The following is a 20,139-nucleotide window of genomic DNA, read 5'->3' on the forward strand; positions in this document are numbered from 1 at the left end:
AGGGAGAAATCAGGGTTCGCAAAGGTTAAGAAAATGAACATGTTCTGATTACAGGCTCTTTAATCTACCATGCTAGACTTATCAGCTGTGCCCCAGATGGTTATATTTATATACATAGATATACAGTGGTGTGAAAAAGTGTTTGCCCCCTCCCTGATTTCCAATTTTTTTGCATGTCTGTCACAATTAAATGTTTCAGATTATCAAACAAATTTAAATATTAGTAAAAGATAACACAAGTAAACACAAAATGCAGTTTTTAAATGAAAGTTTTTATTATTAAGGGAGAAAAGAAATCCAAACCCACATGGCCCTGTGTGAAAAAGTGTTTGCCCCCTCCTGTTAAAACATAACTTAACTGTGGTTTATCACACCTGAGTTCAATTTCTCTAGCCACACCCAGGCCTGATTACTGCCACACCTGTTCTCAATCAAGAAATCACTTAAATAGGACCTGTCTGAAGTGAAGTCGACCAAAAGATCCTCAAAAGCTAGACATCATGCCAAGATCCAAAGAAATTCAGGAACAAATGAGAAAGAAAGTAATTGAGATCTATCAGTCTGGAAAGGTTGTAAAGCCATTTCTAAAGCTTTGGGACTCCAGCGAACCACAGTGAGAGCCATTATCCACAAATGGAGAAAACAATGGAACAGTGGTGAACCTTCCCAGGAGTGGCCGGCCGACCAAAATTACCCCAAGAGCGCAGCGACGACTCATCCGAGAGGTCACAAAAGACCCCACAACAACATCCAAAGAACTGCAGGCCTCACTTGCCTCAGTTAAGGTCGGTGTTCATGACTCCACCATAAGAAAGAGACTGGGCAAAAATGGCCCGCATGGCAGAGTTCCAAGACGAAAACCACCGCTGAGCAAAAAGAACATTAAGGCTCGTCTCATTTTTGCCAGAAAACATCTTGATGATCCCCAAGACTTTTGGGAAAATACTCTGTGGACTGACGAGACAAAAGTTGAACTTTTTGGAACGTGTGTGTCCCATTACATCTGGCGTAAAAGTAACACCGCATTTCAGAAAAAGAACATCATACCAACAGTAAAATATGGTGGTGGTAGTGTGATGGTCTGGGGCTGTTTTGCTGCTTCAGGACCTGGAAGACTTGCTGTGATAAATGGAACCATGAATTCTACCGTCTACCAACAAATCCTGAAGGAGAATGTCCGGCCATCTGTTCGTGACCTCAAGTTGAAGCGAACTTGGGTTCTGCAGCAGGACAATGATCCAAAACACACCAGCAAGTCCACCTCTGAATGGCTGAAGAAAAACAAAATGAAGACTTTGGAGTGGCCAAACGCTTGATTGCAGTTGTTGCTTGCTAAGGGTGGCCCAACCAGTTATTAGGTTTAGGGGGCAAACACTTTTTCACACAGGGCCATGTGGGTTTGGATTTTTTTTTCTCCCTTAATTATAAAAACCTTCATTTAAAAACTGCATTTTGTGTTTACTTGTGTTATCTTTGACTAATATTTAAATTTGTTTGATGATCTGAAACATTTAAGTGTGACAAACGTGCAAAAAAAGAAGAAATCAGGAAGGGGGCAAACACTTTTTCACACCACTGTATGTTCGTAGGCTGCCAGCAAAACAACTTGTATGCTAGTGTTTTAGGGTAGGATAGTCGGTTTATGATTGATAGGTTAGGCTAACAGTGACCAGTGTTGCTGTATTTCCAAGTGGTACAGCACAGTAACCCTTATCCCTCTTTGCACAGGTGTTTGTTCATTCCTCACTACAAGTCCACTGTTAGAACATTTACAAAATCCACAACAATCCACATAAACCTGCACATAGCATTTAATTAAAGCTAATGTGATGTTTTAGGCTCCTTTAAGTGGATAATTTCCAAAAATACATTGTAAATCCCACTGGTGGGATGGCTCCAAGAAGGATGATTTATTTGTTTGTTCTCCACTTTGGTCCAGAGTAAAATATCTGAACCACTATTTAATGAATCAAGATAAAATTTTGTACAAACATATCTGGTACACAAAGAACGTCTGGCATTTTGCGGAGTAAGAGGGAGGGTAAACTGTAGTCTTTAGTAACCAAACTTTAAATAACCCTCTTGGACTATAGCTGTAGATTGAGCACATCAAAAACACTTTGATAAATGGTGAATAATGATCTGTTTTGTGTTATCTGTCTTAGATTTTTTTTTTTTTGTCAAGCTTAAGCTTTAATTAATAAATGATATGTTGTAAACCTGTTGTAATAAGGTAATTTTTTTTACCTTATTATCTCAAATTAGCTGAGCTGATACCACTCTGAAACAGCTTGGTTGCAAAAAGAAGATCCTCCTTTTCTTGAACAGTCATTGCCTTTAGATTTCTTCAAGAATCCAAATTTAGTCCTCATCTTGTTTTCATTTCAATGCTCCAGGAACAAGCTGTAAACACAATATCTTCTTTCACTGGTACAATAACAGATTTGACATACCCCAAGTGAAAAGCCAAGAAATGTCTTGGTGCTATACATTGCTTAATGTGACAATGTGCACTGCAGCAAAAACAAAAATAAATCAGGTTTAAATTATTTTAATGACATTGGCAAAAGTTCTTTCTTGAACAGACTATTTCAGTTTCACTGTCAAAAGGACCAATATGGAAAATCTGGGATATTTTTCCAACCCGATGCAATAATCGTCTACAATACCTCACCTCTGTCTAAAAGTGACCTCTCAGGTTCTCCTACTCTGTATTGAGCTATTTTTTTAATGATGTTGTTGTTTATTTTCTTTTGATAGATATTTCTGTTGTATAATGTTGATATGTTTATGATATCTGTTTATCTATGTATCTGTCTATCTGTATGTCTGCCTGTCTGTCTGTCTTCACCACATGCACTTTAAAGTAAAGCAAGAATATGAGCAGACTTCATTTGTAGTAGCTTGCTTTTGGAAAAAAAAAAAAAAAAAAAAAAAAACCTGCTAGCCACCAGATCAAGTAAATATAATTTAAAGTTTAGCATTCTACCTAAACTTAAAAGCAATACATTTAACCTGCACTTCAGTCTCGTTCAATTTTATTTGGAGATTTATCACAGTACAGGTTGCTCTTGGAGTTTTTGGTATTCCTTGCCCAAGGCCATGCTTCATATACGCTTTATCCATTCTCCACATCTGTTGTTTAATCAGGCATTCCCACATTTCACGGAGGAAGGTTTGGTACTCTGTGCCTCTCTGCACCTGCAACACATCTAATCCTGGCTCAGCCCCATCTGGTATAATTTAATGATCGTAAAGAAGACCCTGTTTGACTATACAGGTTACCATTTCCTTCTCTCCTCTTGTTCTGCTTCTGCCCTTGTTTTATACAATATGTAACAGCCTCAGTACATATGTGGCATGCCACTCCTGAAGAGGCATACCATGCAATGGCATTGGTCCATTTTCATGAACCTATGAATTATCACTTCAATTAGCTACTCTTGACTTTACAGAGTTTTCTAGTGAGTTTTAGATTGTTTACTGTCCAGTTTGTTACTTTACTGTTTTGGTTCTCTTTCACTCCCCTCATATCATAATTTTCAGCCACATTAAAGGTAGTCTTTTTCCACATAATCTCTAAAAACCTGCTGTTCACTGATGATTCAGAACAAAACAATACAATTAACAACCAGCCGGGGAACATAGCAGAACATTTAGCACATAAAGAGACAGATATTTCCCGTAGAAGTTAGTAGTGACCACAGACCTAAAGGCAAGTGAATATTGGACTTATATTTCCCAGGTGGCCAGACACAGGGCTCCAACGCAGCGCATTATTTGTGTCCTATCAAATACTAGAATTTGGTAAGAAAAAACAATTACAGATGCAATTCTGTAACTGCAAGTTTTTTTGATCCGTGTGAGTGTAAAGGTGAATGCAATAATTTCTTTATCTAGGGGAAGACAGCCACAGTTTTGGCTCACATATTTAGGAACAGGTGTTATTGTCATGGTGCCGTGACAACAATAATAATAATAATTTAAAAAAAGTGTTAGAATCTGATTTAAATCCAAAATGAATTGTTATTTATTCCATACAGATAAGGGCAATTGCTTAATATGAAATAATCCAGTGAAGCAGTGGCCTATTCAGTTTCCCTCCAACTCACTGTTGACAAGGCACAACCTTGAAATGAATTTACTCAGGGGGAGTATAATCCTGTCAAGTCCAACTGACATGAAATAAATAAAATGACGTGGTTTGGGACAGTACAGGAAGCTATAATTTAAGATATTTTGTAAACCATCCAACATTTCTTCAACATGCTTTTATGCTTTCACAGCCCATTTTTTTCCATTGAACTTGACCTGGTAAAGGAATCATAGTGCCTCTAAATTATATCACAGAATTTTTGTTTAGATAGACTTTTTACAAAGGGCACATCACCAAAAAGTTGCAGTTTGCATGCAAACCCTTAGCTTTAACACGTCATTGATTTTCCATTAATTGAGCTCAGCTGCAGATGTTACAGATGCTGTCGTATACCATGCTCAAAGATTAGTACTGGGTGCTGTTTTATGGTTTCCCTAGGGGGCTTGGCTTTTATCCCTGTCGCTTTGAATTGTGTCCACATGGTGGAATAGTTGTTGAAACTTTTGGCTTTAATACAAAGCTATTACTTACTCAGTCTGACAAAATAGTTTTACACTTTTGAAGATAAATTGGGAAAAATCAAACTACTTATCCCTCTGAAGTCATAAACATACAGAGTTGTTGTTGTTGTTGTTTTTGTTTTTGTAAGACTATCTCTGCAAGACTAAAATGTTATCAGTTTCATTACTGAAGTTACACTGCATCCCAAAAGTGCTCATGTCCTTGTGTTTGGCTCTCCGAGTCCCTTTGGTTCCATGGAAACAAAGATACTCCATTTCAGTAACAAATAAACCCATCACACTTCTACTAAATTTCTGTATTTCAAAGAGTGCAGAAGGAAACAAACCTACTGCAATAAACAAATTACTTTTTTTCTGTTTAATTTTTTAATAAGTAGCAGCTCAAGGAATTTGTGTTTCCCCATGTGCTCAACCATGACTCCTTAAATTGGGCATCTGGGAGCTGTAATATGAAAAGGCACTTGCCATAACCACAAGGGTCACCAAATTACTGATTATTTGGCATTGAGGACTCTAATTTAAAAGGTCTAATTAGATTGGATTTACTACCTTTTATTTGTTCATGTGTAAATTGTAACAAACATGCAGCAGAGAGAAAAAGTGAGCATGTGCAAAATAATCCTCAAACATGTAACAGGCATATCTAAGTGAAAAAATATCTCTTTTAAAGACATTGTTTGCTTTGGTTGGCAGTGTTCACATCAACCTTGTGTTAGTCACGCTAACATAATTTAGTTCTGCATGTGATTTTTTTTTTTACCCTTCCACCACCACACACATGCTTCAGGTTAGGAACAAGAGAGTGACTGCTGGTTTATACCTGCGTGAGCGCACGGAAACCACAGGGCAGCTGTACCAACACACAGGTTTGTTACCCTGTATTGCAATGACCTTCATGTACTCAGGCTCTCCACAGCAGGATTTCTCCACTCTTACATCACCAAGTCAAATGACTGTCACTGAAATATACCAATGAACTGATGAAGCATACTGATGCCATGTGCACTTGAGTTAGTGCCATCCTGAGTGTTTGTGTGGTCAGGATTGTAACACTGCATTCTTTCTCTCTCTGTTTACGTGACAGTTCCCATACTGAAGAGTCTTCATTGTGACACTCATTTGTTTCATGTCAAGGCATTTTTGTGAAACAAGATATTTTTACAACAAATGTTCCACCTCATAATGTATCTGTCCTGGTATGCTTATGTAATTTATCTGTGCTGTAGTTGATGCAGTTACAGTGATAACCATGAACACATTGAGAATAACAATTCAAATGTTACACGCAGTTATGATAATGTTGTGAGGCTCTATTATATAAAGGGTATTTGATGTTTGCTATTCAAAGCAGATATCTGGATATAATATCTTTGACACAAATAATCAGACTGTTCCACATTTTCTTCAATATGATGGATAGTACATTAGTAGTCATGCCAAGTCTCAGTTTTAATTTTAGTAGCCTCACTCTCTGGGCCTTGGTTTCATCCCTTAATCACAAGGCTATCACTGGCCAATCACTGTGGGCGGCATCATATAAATGCCGGTGGGGATTGTCCTAGCTCTCCCCTGACGTCAAACGCATGTCCCGCTTCCGGTCTGACCGACTCCAGTCGCTGTTGTAGGTATGCACGAGTGCTGCCGTATTGTTTCTGTCAGTCGTGCTTCGCTTTTGTTATATCGGCTTTCTGGCTCCCCTCATCCTGCACAGGTGACTTACCGGCAGATCCTTGTCTTTATGGCTCCTGGTTTTATTATATCATTGTGTCACGTTTCTGAACTGTGTCTTGTTTGAATAGCTGCCGGGAGCAGCGCTATCTTACCTCCTCTCCCCTTCTGGAGCAGACAAATGTTGCCTAATATGTGATTTTATTATCTTAGCTTTATATACTTTGGTGGTAATTATTATTATTATTATTATTATTGTTATTATTATTATTATTATTATTTATTATTATTATTATTATTATTATTATTATTATTATTATTATTATTATTATTATTATTATTATTATGTTAACTTAATGTTCATCCTGTATCACAGGGGACTTTTGGTTGGGTCGGTGTGGAACTTTGCCAGAAACTGGCTACAGCTAATCCTGCTCACTCTTAAGAATGCTGCTGTTTTGCCTACCGGGCTTTGCCTTACCCTGCACTCCTTTGTCTACAGGGCCTGATGCTTCTCATCTACCGGGCTTTGCTTGCTCTCATGTTAGCGTTGCGCTGTTGATTTAACGGAGAAAACTCCTTTTAGCTTGAGCGTTTTTAACTTGAGCCGTTTTTAACTGTGTGTGTACATGGATAAGGGAGCTTTAGGCCTACCTTGGTCATTTTGTTTGAGTAAATTGGGTATCTGATCATCCCACCTGGATGATCAGCTAACGTGAATTATTTAGTTTGATTTGTTTTCTCTTTTGTTTCTGATTTATAGCCACAGGTTTATTTCCTTTCAGTTTGATCTTTGTTCTGATCAGATGTTTATTTGGCTAATTAAGCCTGGCAATTAACACTTTTCTTTCAAAGAATATTTTGTTAATATTGCTTTGTGTAGTTTGTTTTTTGGTTTATATTAAGTTGCAGACCTGCAGTTCACCCTTTAGCAGCTGAGTGTGTGCTGAACAGCCTGCTCAGTTTATTTTCTCCTTTTCCTATTTTTCTTTCTGTTAAGTGGAGCCTTGTTAATTCTGTTCCCTGTCTTTGTAGGAGCTGGAGGGCCAAAGGTGGTGGGGTTGGTGCCTCCCGGTGTTGGTGTCTTCACTGAAAAAAACAGTTGTGGAGCAAAGTTCTGATGAAATTGAAACCAACCTCAAAATAATGGAAAGAGGAAAGTGAAGAGACAAATAGGAACCACTGATGAGCCAAAGCATGCCACCTCATCTGTCACCATGATGGTGCTTCCATTACAGCATTTATTGTTTATGTAACTGCTGACTAAAGCAACAAGATGAATTTAGAGGCATACAGCATTAAAACTCATTGGACCAAAAAAGGCAGAAACCCAAAAGCAAACAAGAGCTGATGGGGGCTACAGTGAATGCTTCAGTGATCAATAACAGGAAAGATACAAAGCTTTGGCTTACATCTATGGGTCGAAGGCAGTCTTTTCAAAACAACACCACGGCTCCAGCCAGAGCTTCTCATGAAGAGCGGTTTGCGTTGTTCATTGAAAACATCCAAATGGAGCCCTCACCGGCGGGTCTCCCCAACTCATCTGTCCCCGGGAAAACTACCAAGAAGCAAACGCACTCCTCCGGCCACTGCCCCGCCAGTGAAAGAGCTGCTGCCCTCGTTTGCAACTCCGCTGACCTGTAGGTTAAAACTATGTTGTCAGGCCTTTCCAGCATCCAGTCATTGCTTGCCAGCATAAACTCCAGAATATAAACCCTGGAGTTTAGTTTGGTACCACTAACATCATCACTTTCCATGCAAAGGCAGGTCTTCCTGCTCTGCCCATGCCTCGTCCACGTCGCTGGTCAATGACATCACTCCAGCCAACGTCGATGGCGTCACGATCCCACGGGGAACGCTGGAAAGTGTAGTTCCTGCTTCCACTACAGTTTGATTCTTCCCCCTGCTGCAGCTATATCTGCCGGCCTAAGTAGCCAAATCCTTGCAGGTAATATCAACCTGGTCAAATCTTGCTGTGCTCACCGCTAACTGTCAAACATATTGTGGATTGTAGAAATGTGTCAGTGACGCTAGAAGATAGTGATCCCAGGATTTCCAAAACCTTATCACTTGCCAAATTTCATGGGCTTTTGCGTGTTCCTTGACTTCGTATGTGAAGTGTACCCATCTCGTAGAGCCGAGTTGGACTGATTTAGCCATCTTTTCCGATCTGGCCATGACTTATGGGGGGGACTCTATTCTGAGTATCACAAGTCTTTTTCACAGGATGCAATGTACAACGGCTGCATTCAAGGTTTAACTGGAGAGTGGATTGGTCAGTGGTTGACCTGGCTCTCATCAGCAGGCATTTCATAGGGCATCAGCTCTCTCCTGCTCAATCTGCAGCTCCTCCTCTAACCCAGTCTGCCCATATCTGTGGCTATTGGCCAACTACCATATTCTGGCAAGCACCTAATAAATGATTGATTGAGCAAAGTATCAACAGTGTCGTTTCTCTGTACCATTCTCTCTGTATTAAGCTCTGTCAATATGCCTTTAAGTTATTAAAGCAGGCAGCGGGGCATGGCTAGCCAAAGTAGACATTTAGACGTCTTCAAAGCGATACTTTTACATATTTTGCAATAGCATCTGGTTGGTGTTGATTAAGAAAAAAATACTGTATTCAGATAAGCTCAACTCAGTGTTGGAGGCAGTAGTAATTGCAAGAGAACTGCTGTCTTTGCTTGAGCACTTAAATTCTGCTATGCGTGTTATTCCTGCTCTTTCATACCGAGGCTCCTCATTCTCACCAAATCTGTAGAGCTACTGCGTGACATGGTGAGCTCGGATGAAGGCTGCAGATCAGAATCCAGGTCTGGTCTCTGCTTTAGCAATGAATGGATGACATTTCTTTCTTTATTATGAAAGCCATAAACTCTTCCATAGCGATCACCCTATTCAAAGTTGCAGTGCCTTCTGTCGATTTTTGGGGGGGTTCAATAATGATTGGTTTGCTGCTGCATGGCCAAAAGAAAGTCGTTCTTGGCTTGGCTGCTAATGCTGCTTCTTCTGCTCTCATGGAATTGCACCCAATCGTTATTGCTTGTCTTCTGTGGGCTAAGCACTTGTCAAGGAAACAAATCTCGTTTTCTGCAACATGAGGCAGCCATTTTCCATTTAAGGTCTTATCACAGGTATTCAGTTCCATCTGCGTTGTGAGATTAATTCACCCTTTTCCCTATATGTCACGCTACCTGACAAGTCATTGTCATGCCAGCAGCCAGGAGCCTCTTTTGCCACAGAGGAGGGGAAACGCTTGCCCCGCCACCGGTTAGCATCTCGCCTTCGCTACCTCTGCCAATCCTGTGGGCTCCAGCCACAGCGCTACGCTGCACATTATTTCCGCATAGGAGCTACAACAACTGCAGCATCTAAGGCTCCTGTATCAACGCTCAGGGCTATGAGTTGACTGTCATCTGCCAATGAACGCTACCTACGACCCGAGGCTCAAGCGATCCTTGATGCTCAAAACCTTGCCCTGTGATCTGCAGGCTTAACTTGTGTTTTGTCAACTGCTGAGCTCCCCTTGTTAACTCCATAGTTGCCATCCTCTTCTTGTAGCCGTATAGTTTTAATTAGCTCCTGCATGTCATTATAGTTCATTGGCCTCCTTCTTTAGCTGCTTGCTACCCCCTCCTATAGGTTCTCCCATGTAAGTACGGGGGAGGCCAGGGAAATGTGCAGGTATTTGCGGGTCTTGCTCCCGCTCCTTACTGCTGCTCTCTCTGCCTTAGATTCCATCCAGGCACATGGAAGGACGAGGAGGTGAGCGCTTCTCATGTGCTCTCCTCATCTTAGGCTTTCCACGGCCACACGTGGAACGGCAGGGAGGTTTGCCTGTGGGATCGTTTTTGGGGGGCTCTGCTGCTGCTCTCCCTGCCTTATGCCTCCATGTAGGCACTAAAGTGATAGAGGGGTAGAAAATTGTACTATGATGGTATGAGTTCATGTTACTTTCCATCGTTAAAATTCACTGAAGACAGGCTTATATCATTTTCTGTTGGCTTTGCAGCTTTACTTTGCTGATTAAAAAATCGTCAGCATTGATTTACAGTAACTTTTCCTTTTCCTGGATTCGGAGTCAACAAAAGCCGTGTTTTCTGATCATATTTCAATATATTTATTAATTGACCGTTTTCTGCTCTCTGACCATGGTCCTTACAAAGCACTAGGATTGTTGCATTCAAGTTTTAATTCTATCTGCTGGTATGTAACAATGTGTATCGTTTGCTGCAAACATAGAAATGATAGCATTAGCTTTGCAAGCGAACAGTCTGTTATGGATAAACTAGAAATTTGCTAAAGGAAATCTCAAAATCCCTAGTGATTTGGGTGCGGAAGTCCTCGTCATGGGATCGCTATGGCCTTGACTGACCTGTCATCATAGTTCTGTTCTTGTTTAACACTGTAGACTTGTGGTCAGATGGGAAAGATGTTCTGAGCTCAATGGCATCGTTCTGGCCGATATTTTGGAAAAAGTCAAAGTGAACTTGACCATGACTAATCCACTGGCAGTTTGGTTTGGATTTTAAAATAGCCTATATGTCACACTGACATTATGTAAAAATAATCATTTTTAGTGCAGTTAGAATTGTGATTTATAAATATTTAAGAGTTCATCAAAACCTTAAATAACATCGATTGCCCAGTAGAGATAATTTGTATCTTCCTTTTTAGTATTCATGTCTTTGACAATGTTTAAGCTTCATATAAAAAATTTTAATTCTCATCCACAAATAATTACTGACTAGACAATGCTTCTAAATTAATACAAAATCCTAATGAGGTGCCACAACAGAAGGAATTAGATTTTCCAAATATCTGTGGATTTTTCAATTCCTCTTAATACAATGTCCAAATTGCAACCTATGTTATTATTTATTATTTTTTCATGCAGTAAAACTCCATATGTCACCAGATGATTGTTATGCTTTCAAAAACTCTTTGTGAATAGTTTACATAACATGTCAAACGTGTTAGGGTTTGACCATACAATGTTGTTTAAACATCTTAAAAGTTAGCTGTTACTTTTAAAACATGTACTCAATGGTACAGAGTGCCAATGCTCCTGGGATTGGTCAACTGCTAATGCTTAATATACTGAGAGGGCTCAATACAACACGAGAGAGGTTGAATGCAGTACTGAATAGTGCAAGGGAGTAATAAAGGTTCGGTGTGTAGCATTTAGGGGGATCTATTTGCAGAAATATAATATAATATTGATTATATTGTTTTCATATACTATAAGAAGAAACTATAAGAATCATTGTGTTTTTGTTAAAATAGGCCCTGCATATCCTCCTCCTCGCAACCCACCATGTTGCACTGCCATAATTCTACAGTATAGCTCAGAGGGACAATTTAAAAAGAAATGGCCTCCTGTTTTTGCCGCAAGTTTCGCAGCCACTGGATTCTCTTATACGCTTACAAGGTAAAGATGAGGTGAGAGTTCAAGAGAGAGTTAAAATGCATTAAATGGCCATCATGATGTCTTCCAATGGTTTTAGATAATTAATAAAAACGTTTGTGTACTGATCATTTTGATCGGTACACTCCGAGGAAGCCTGAGGCATAAACAAACAAACTAAGTGGCTCCTTGGGGCCCATGATGACATTATGGTTTAATAGAAGCACACACAAGCTTCCTAGAGGATTTGAAAAATAATTATTTCTTCTTTCGTTATTTCATGTTTCATGTACATTGTTGCTTTGTGCATTGTGAAGATGTGTGATACCAATAATCTATAGTTCTGAAAACCCATTTTCATACACAGCTTCTTTCGTCAGGGGTCCCAAATTAACGTAGATTCATTTTATAGAACAGTTTGGGTTTATTTTGTTTAAATATGACTGATGAATCATTTGCTTTTTGTCTTTTATCTGACCTCAGTAAGGAAAACGTTAATGTACTTTGCACCAAGAAGCAGCACCATTTTAATCCAAATGTGATACATAGTTGTGGGGTTGTTTATATACATCTCCAGGTCACTGCCAATCAAATCTGATCAAACCACACCTGTACAGTCTGTTTACAGTTTAATTTAGGTTAGAGTCTTAAAGTGTAAACTTTAGGTTGGATGTTAGCTTACAAACTTTTTTTTACTGTTTTCAGTTAGTCACAACTATTTAGGAGACATTTTGAAAGTTTTAGAAGTTTTTATAGGCTTTAGCACATGTCTAAAAAAACAACAACAGCACCTTGGTTGACACATTCAAATGCAACCTCCTCAACTCATATCATTTAGCAGTTCCCACCCTTTACATTGATTCAGGTAAAAAAAAATGCCAGGTGTCAATATTCTATAGAATAGGCACCAAAATGTCAAAAATTCTACCTCTACTTTCACTGAAAATTAGCTGTCTGTGGCTAAGCCTTTCATTCTGCTTCCTTTCAAAGAGATTTTCAGATCAAGTAAAGAAAATTAGGCTATGTCTAAATCCCAACACTTAACTGTTGTTTTTCATTTTAGCTGAAAAGAATGATTCCCTATATTTTCCTACAAACATTCTTCAGTGATCACTTTTATGACCAAACCTGATTTATTAATTTAGAATTTTGTTGTTGTTGTGATTTTGTGATTGTTGATCACACAGTACAGGGTTTAATCTAAGAAACAGGTTGAAAATACAAACTATTACTCTCTTTCAGGATTGTGCATATGGATTATAAAAGGTTACTGTACACAGTGATATCATCTAACCCACAAATGATGTGATGATTCCAACATCTTCTTTACAGCTGTTAAAGCAGAGAAATTAGAAGTAAAAACGGTGGAATTATTGTTTTGTTGTTTAATAGATTTACAGCATATGATAAAACATTATGGAAAAAAACAGTGAAATAAGATATTTTGAATTTACCAACACCTTTATCGGTCTATTTAACTGTCTCTGCACTACTTAATTTTATTTGGCATGTGATGAATTCACATCACTGCTGTCGGTAAAAAAGAGAGACCCATTTACCTGCCGACATGTCTGGTCAGATTACTCGTCCGAAAAGGACTTCAGATGAATGAATGGTAGACAATATCCTAACACCTGCAAGTGTCCAGTTGTGTCAAATTAACTGAAAGGACCGAATTGTACATGTGATGTGTGACTGACAATAATAAATATTTGTCTTCAACCTCGATTTAGACTGTTGCATGCAAGTAAAGATAATTTCGAATGAATAATCTTATTGTAATTTTATCTTCTTCTTCAGTATGGATTTGAATATGAACTACTTCTTTCAGATGGACATTTTGTAAATTTCGTAGGCCTATGGGCCCAGGAAATTATAGTTAGAGTAGAATTTTCTCTCTTCTGAAACGGGATCACTTCAAATAATATAGATTCAAAACACGATAACATTAGATAACAGATAAAATGAGATGAGGCACGTTTGATTTATCATAAAGGGCGGGGGGGAAGAGAGTGACAGAAAGAATGATAATGTGCAGTCTGTTCATACTCAAATCCAGGCAATTTCCCTCAGAGGAAAATAAAATAAGGGGTGGGGGTTACTGACTTTGTTAGGACACGGAGCTTCGGTGGAGCAGACATCGAACTGCACGCTGCGTGTGGAGGACTGCCTTACCGACATCCCAAAAATAATTGTAAAAAGGATCGTTTTAAGGTAAGTTTCTTTTGAACAAAATCAATTGATACGGTTATTTTGTCACCGAATTTTTTTTGAAGAGGTTTTAATAGTTCAAAGGTGAATGTACATTGAATCACAGTTTTAAATAAAACTTACATTTTGTCTCTGCAGACGACAGGAGCGAGATTTTGATTACGTTATCATTTGCCCAGAAGGAAAACACAACACAAACTTTAATGAAGAGCTGGCAGTAAATTGTGCAGGGAAACTACCCCAGCAGATAGCAGTCTTGAATCCAGGTTAGTGATGTGACTGCTGGCTGCTACAAAGTGGTGCTTTTACGCACGATGGAGGACCTTTTACGCGAGCGGGACAGTTGGTTTGTGAATGTTTCATGTAGCAACTCAAGCCGTGGAAATGAAAGCCATTTGGGAAACACCACAGTGAACCCACTGAAACGAAATGAAGAGGTGGCCAAAGTGGAAGTTACTGTCCTGGTCCTGGTGCTGTTGCTCGCTCTGACCGGCAACCTGTGCGTTCTGTGGGCTATTCACACAACCAAGCACAGCCAGTCTCGGATGTATTACTTCATGAAGCACCTGAGCATCGCAGACCTTGTCGTTGCAATTTTTCAGGTCTTGCCGCAACTTATTTGGGATATCACTTTTCGTTTCTATGGACCGGATTTGCTGTGCAGGTTGGTCAAATACCTACAGGTCGTAGGTATGTTTGCGTCTACCTACATGCTCGTCCTGATGTCCATTGACAGGTGCTTAGCAATCTGCCAACCACTTCGCTCCGTGCACAAAAGAAAAGATCGCTTCTCCGTGATCGCCTCTTGGATGCTCAGCCTGATATTCAGCACCCCTCAAGCTTACATATTTTCTCTAAAGGAAGTCGGGAGCGGTGTGTATGACTGCTGGGGTGACTTCGTCCAGCCATGGGGTGCCAAAGCATACATCACATGGATGAGTCTCAGCATTTACATTTTTCCAGTGGCAATTTTAAGCATCTGCTATGGCTTGATATGTTTTAAAATATGGCAGAATTTCAATTTAAAAACCAGAAGGGAGCACTTCATGGCTCTGACCCCAAGGCCATCCAAGGGTGCTCATCCACTCTGTCGTGTGAGCAGCGTGAGGTTAATTTCCAAAGCCAAGATACGCACAGTGAAAATGACATTTGTGGTGGTCATTGCTTACATTGTGTGCTGGACTCCCTTTTTCTTCGTCCAGATGTGGTCTGCATGGGATCCAGAGGCACCAAGAGAAGGTAAAGGCACACCCAGTGGATTTCTTGTTACCAAATGTACACAATGCACTAATGTTTAACACATTTATTTGATTGATGGCAATATTTGTTGGTTTAGGAAGATATTATCCACCTGCTGTTGTGTGCAAAGCGTTTAGTAACACAAGAAGAAAATTGTCTTTGTTCAAGATCTCTGATGATAAATGTATTGCCTATTGATGTAAAAAAAAAAAAAAAAAAGCTGTTATAGCTCAAAAATATCTTAGCATGGGCAGTGGTTAGCATAGTCGCCTCACAGCAAAAAGGTTCTGGGTTGGAATCCGGGCCTGGGCCTTTCTGTGCAGAGTTTGCATGTTCTCCCTGTGCCTGCGTGGGTTCTCTCCCGGTACTCCGGCTTCCTCCCACCATCCAAAGACATGCGTCTGAGGTTAGTTGGTGGTTCTACAAATTGCCCCTAGGTGTGAATGAGAGCGTGAATGGTCTTTGTTTCCGTCTGTCTATAAGTGTTGGCCCTGTGATAGACTGGCGACCTGTCCAGGTTGTAACCTGCCTTCGCCCAAAGTGAGCTGGGATAGGCTCCAGCCCCTCTGTGACCCTGTTAAGGATAAAGCGGGTATAGATAATGGATGGATTGATGGATATCTTGGTACTAAATGTGACACACATACAAAGCTCATTCTTCCACTTCACAATGTATCTCTTGGAATGCATAAGCAATCCACTTTTTATCCAAGGCAATACAATGGCGCTTAAATTCAGACCTCCCCTGCGTAAACACAGATGAATGGGAGTGTCATTTACAATGGTTATGAGCTCAGAGAAAGTCTTCAGAGCCACTAAGAGAGCAAATGTACCAATACATCAAAGAGTTTCTCTCTCTATTCCCAGTGGTAGTGTACATAATAACCCTTTAACTGAATAGTTTGTGCAGATTTACCCCTCATATCTCTTTGTCATTAAGGGAGACAAGAGCATCACAGCAGATATTTCTTTATAATATGTATTATCTGGAAAACTTGCACAAGTGTTCATTCAGTCTTTTCAGACATTTAGACCAATCTTAAATAGGCCAGACATCCTCCTGTTTTAGTTATCTTCCAATTTTTACAAAATTAGGGAAATAAACACATTTAGGCCAAGAATACATGCAGTAACAACAAATCCAAAAGCGTATGTTGTAATAGGGGCCCTGCATTGTTTAAATTGATGGTTGAGTTCAACCACTAAGCTATAATTTAACAGTATAAATATTATTTGTGACATTTAAGTATGTAATTGTCAAGGAAATGATAAGCCATGGTTATCATATCTTTATTAATGAGGAAAAGGGTATGTATATTTGCGTTCATAACAGTAAACTGAGACATTTAGCTGTCCAATGAAAACAGTATCCAAGATTTCAGCTTTTCATGAGGCAAAGAAAATAGCCTTGTTTTCATTTTTTCAGGCAATGTTTTTTTTGGGGGGAGGTTTCTTTTTAAGCTTAGGAAGTATGAGAATATTGTCAAACATTAAATAACTTTAAAGTTGTCTGATTAAAATAAAATCAATAAATTATAAGCTACAGGCAGCTACAGCATTTCCTGTTCAATGTGCCATAAAACCACTGCGATATGACTGAATTTCACAGCCTCGCACATGTGACATAAATTATATAATTTATAAGAACAAACAATAAAGGAGATTGGTGGGAAATAAAGATGCAATCACTTCTCTTTATTTAAAATCTTTTCATTTAAGGTTTGTGGAGGGCATAATAAAAATATACTGCTGTGACATGTCATCTGTTTGAAATAGTTCAATGTTTCTTGGATTTGGAGCAGTTTCATGAAAGGTGGACTGGTAGATTGAATATAAATCAGTCATTGTGGATAAAATTCACATTAACTCCCCTGAAATATAAAATAAGACTTCTCAAAGAAAAAACACTGTCCAAATTTAGGTGTGAAATTAAAGATAACTCACATTTTACTGACTCTGTCCATATTTTCGGACTCTCTGAAGCCTCTTTGAAACAATGCTACTCATGTTAAGACTCTGTGAGTTTCCTGTTGCTCAGAGCTTTGAATAAAAGAGTGAAAACCATGAACTCTCCATTCCAGGGCTTAAATTTAAGTCATATCACATCGTAAAACCTGAAAGATTTACTGAGTGAGAATTCGACTTTGTGCACTCTTGCAATGTTTGTTTAACTTTTAATCCTCCAAATTATATTTGATGTAGCGTGTGCTCTTTAAATAAGTGACAGCAGTATCAACACTGCTCTCCTTTTGATGTCAACATTGCCTCCTTTCCATTTTTCCATCTTCATTCCCAAAATGATATGACAGAAAAGGAGCCAAGATGAATGATTTTCTTTCATTCCTGGCAGCAGAAGAAAGTTGTGAATGAACTGTAGGTCAAAATGAGTTGTACCAGAATAAAAGGGAAAATGTCTAAATTCTGTCATTTTGTGGTATTTCACTTTAAAAGAACTGTTTTCCCATTGGCCAAGAATTCCCGCACCAAATAATCTTGCGAGACTGAGCAGGCTGTTTGACTTATCTGTTAAACACTTCTCATGATGTTGATAGGTCCTTCAGTTGACACTGCATGAAGCACACCTCTCACATTAACGCCAAGTGCTGTAGGGAGTCAGAGCACCAGGAGGAGAACAGCTCAACTCATGAGGAGCTAAGGCAATGAGGACTAAATCTTTCTCACCCCGTTAAGGATTGAAAAAAAAAACCCACTTGGAAGCCTTCCCTTTTTCCACTGTTCAAATGATGTGCTTCCTCAATGTGCTCTGGGGCTCCAATGATTGATGTTAATAGATTAGCAATTTAGTATGCTAACATTTGCAAATTACTGCTAAACACAGTGCAGCCAATGCTGATGGGGAATTTTATTATAGTTTTGCAGATATTTGACCATAAAACAAAGTTGGCCTACTAAACAACTGCAACTGTGACCTGATGGATGACAAATGAGGGGATTAACATTATTACAGTACAGCTTCTGTGGACCATGGATGCCTTATCAAATTTCACATCAATCTTTGCAATATTTGTAGAGCTATTTAAAAAAAATAATAAAGTGTTGGACCCAAGAACAGCCTGACATCAGCATCCTTACAGAGCCATGTGCAGCTTGAAAGATTTGGATTTGAGCCTCATGTTACTAGGATGGAGAAAAGCTTGCTAATATTGAGGCTTTTTAGAGATCCACCCATCCGTTCCTTTTCTAAACTGCATTCTCTATTCTTGGTTGCAGGGCCCTGGAGCCTATCCCATCTATATTTTTTATCGTCGTCAACAAACCTAGTGAAAAGATGAAAACCCACAACATTTAAGTGTGTGGTTGGAATTCCCAAGCCCTTTGGACTCTAATATGTAAATATTTAGAAAAAAAAAAAAAACTTACAGATTAGTTTTCATTTTTAGCAAACACTACTTTAACAGGAAGAACTTGTATTTGTTGTGGGGGATTTTTTTTTTCTTCGAGTTGGTGCAGTCGTGAATAAAATATAGTGTCCGTAGGAGTGAGGAGCAACATGAATTACTGTGCTCATGCTCCTCTGAAGAAACATGTCAGCCAGAATAATGGTGTGGATTACTCATGTGTTTTTAATATCTCTTGGAGGACTATGGCACAAGATACTGTATATCCAGCTTTGGCTACAAACATGATTGATAACTGTTGGTTGTGGCTTTTAATGGGATTGGTCGACAGTAAGAAAAATGTAGAAAGTACTAACCATATTCTTAAAGATGCTTTCCTGAAAACCAGCCACTGATTTGTTCTTCTCTGTCTTTCCCCCAAGACATGGCCTTCATCATCGCCATGTTGCTGGCCAGTCTCAACAGCTGCTGTAACCCCTGGATCTACATGTTCTTTGCGGGTCACCTGTTCCATGACCTGATTCAGTGCTTCTTCTGCTGCGGTAGACAGTACCTGACCGACTCCTCCTGCAGCTGTGAGCAGCAGTGCAGGCACAAGAGCAGCTCCTCCGCTTGCATCAATAAGAACACCAGCAGTCAGAGAAGCCTCACATACACATCCAGTACAGGTAGACCAGTCCACTGAAAAGCAATTGAAAGCTTCCTGTAGTCGAGTAATCCAGCAATCATGCGAGTTCCCGTTTCTGGCGTTTAATTATCTACAGCGGCACGGTGCAACGTGTTTGTTTTTAAATATTTTAATTTGAGCTAGACAGACAATGTAAGCCTCCTGTCCAAACAATAACCTGCCTGCTGTGATAACAGAAAGCAAAACAAAATACCATTGTGTCCAAAATGTGGTGTAAAGTGAAGCTTCAGCCCAAGTTGGTATTAGTTTAAATGCCAAGAGATGTGTGCTCTTGACTTTCCCAAAACACGACCTTCTCTTTAGCTCCTTTTGCTGAGTCCTATAAATCATACAGTATACGTGTCTTTTATGTTGTAGGCTTTAGCATGTAAAGATGTATCCTCTTTATCTTTAAACAACACTGAGCATTTACAAACTTATTTGCACACTTGTCCTACACTCTTGTATCGTTAAAGTTGTGTTACAGTGGCCGTAAAAATGAGTGCATAAAGCAACAATTATATTATTGCATGAAGATTTTTTTTTTTTTTCACAATTCGCTTCTTTACTGCATTTGAAATAAAAGACTGGCAGATTGCAAAAAACACTCAGCGCAAATGGACAATAATTCAGTTTCTGCAATGATTATTTGCCCAATTTACTTTGTGTAAAAACATTTGACTTTTTCCTCGTTCAAGTCTCTGCATCCTTATTTTATTGATTCTGCCTTCTCTTCTGCTGATTTTTAATGTCACTAAGATATCAAATAACTTGTTTTGATTTAAACCAGAATAATGGTTTCACTTTTTGGCCATGTTGATGATTATTAGCCTATGATTAGTGTCCGGCTCTATTGCTTTCGCTGTATGATTTGAGGCACTATGCTGATTACATTTCTACTCAACATATGGAGGATTTCAGTGTTAGGATCAGATTTTTTTGCATTCTTGGCCCATTACATGTGTTTTAAA

The 20,139-nt window shown here is 39.1% G+C and overlaps 1 protein-coding gene across 1 annotated transcript; it reads left to right on the forward strand.

The window, feature by feature from the left end:
• Nucleotides 1-13,842: 13,842 nt before the first annotated feature.
• Nucleotides 13,843-19,262, forward strand: LOC138616422 (isotocin receptor-like). Its single transcript, XM_069690705.1, has 3 exons — nucleotides 13,843-13,906; nucleotides 14,042-15,142; nucleotides 18,924-19,262. The coding sequence occupies exons 2-3, from the start codon at nucleotides 14,218-14,220 to the stop codon at nucleotides 19,184-19,186; spliced, it is 1,188 nt and encodes a 395-aa protein (XP_069546806.1). The 5' UTR covers nucleotides 13,843-13,906; nucleotides 14,042-14,217; the 3' UTR covers nucleotides 19,187-19,262.
• The last annotated feature ends 877 nt before the right edge of the window (nucleotides 19,263-20,139 follow it).

This window comes from Brachyistius frenatus, unplaced genomic scaffold (assembly GCF_029030835.1).
Source record: "Brachyistius frenatus isolate BFR_SWC_R1_liver_20210118 unplaced genomic scaffold, ASM2903083v1 Contig_10, whole genome shotgun sequence".
Lineage (NCBI taxonomy): Eukaryota > Metazoa > Chordata > Actinopteri > Embiotocidae > Brachyistius > Brachyistius frenatus.

What these genes read in the sequence shown, in the direction of transcription:
- LOC138616422 (XM_069690705.1), top strand. Translation starts at nt 14,218, where the DNA reads ATGGAGGACCTTTTACGCGAGCGGGACAGTTGGTTTGTGAATGTTTCA. An exon ending in TCCAGAGGCACCAAGAGAAG is followed by an intron (nt 15,143 to 18,923) that starts GTAAAGGCACAC and finishes CTTTCCCCCAAG; the next exon opens with ACATGGCCTTCATCATCGCC.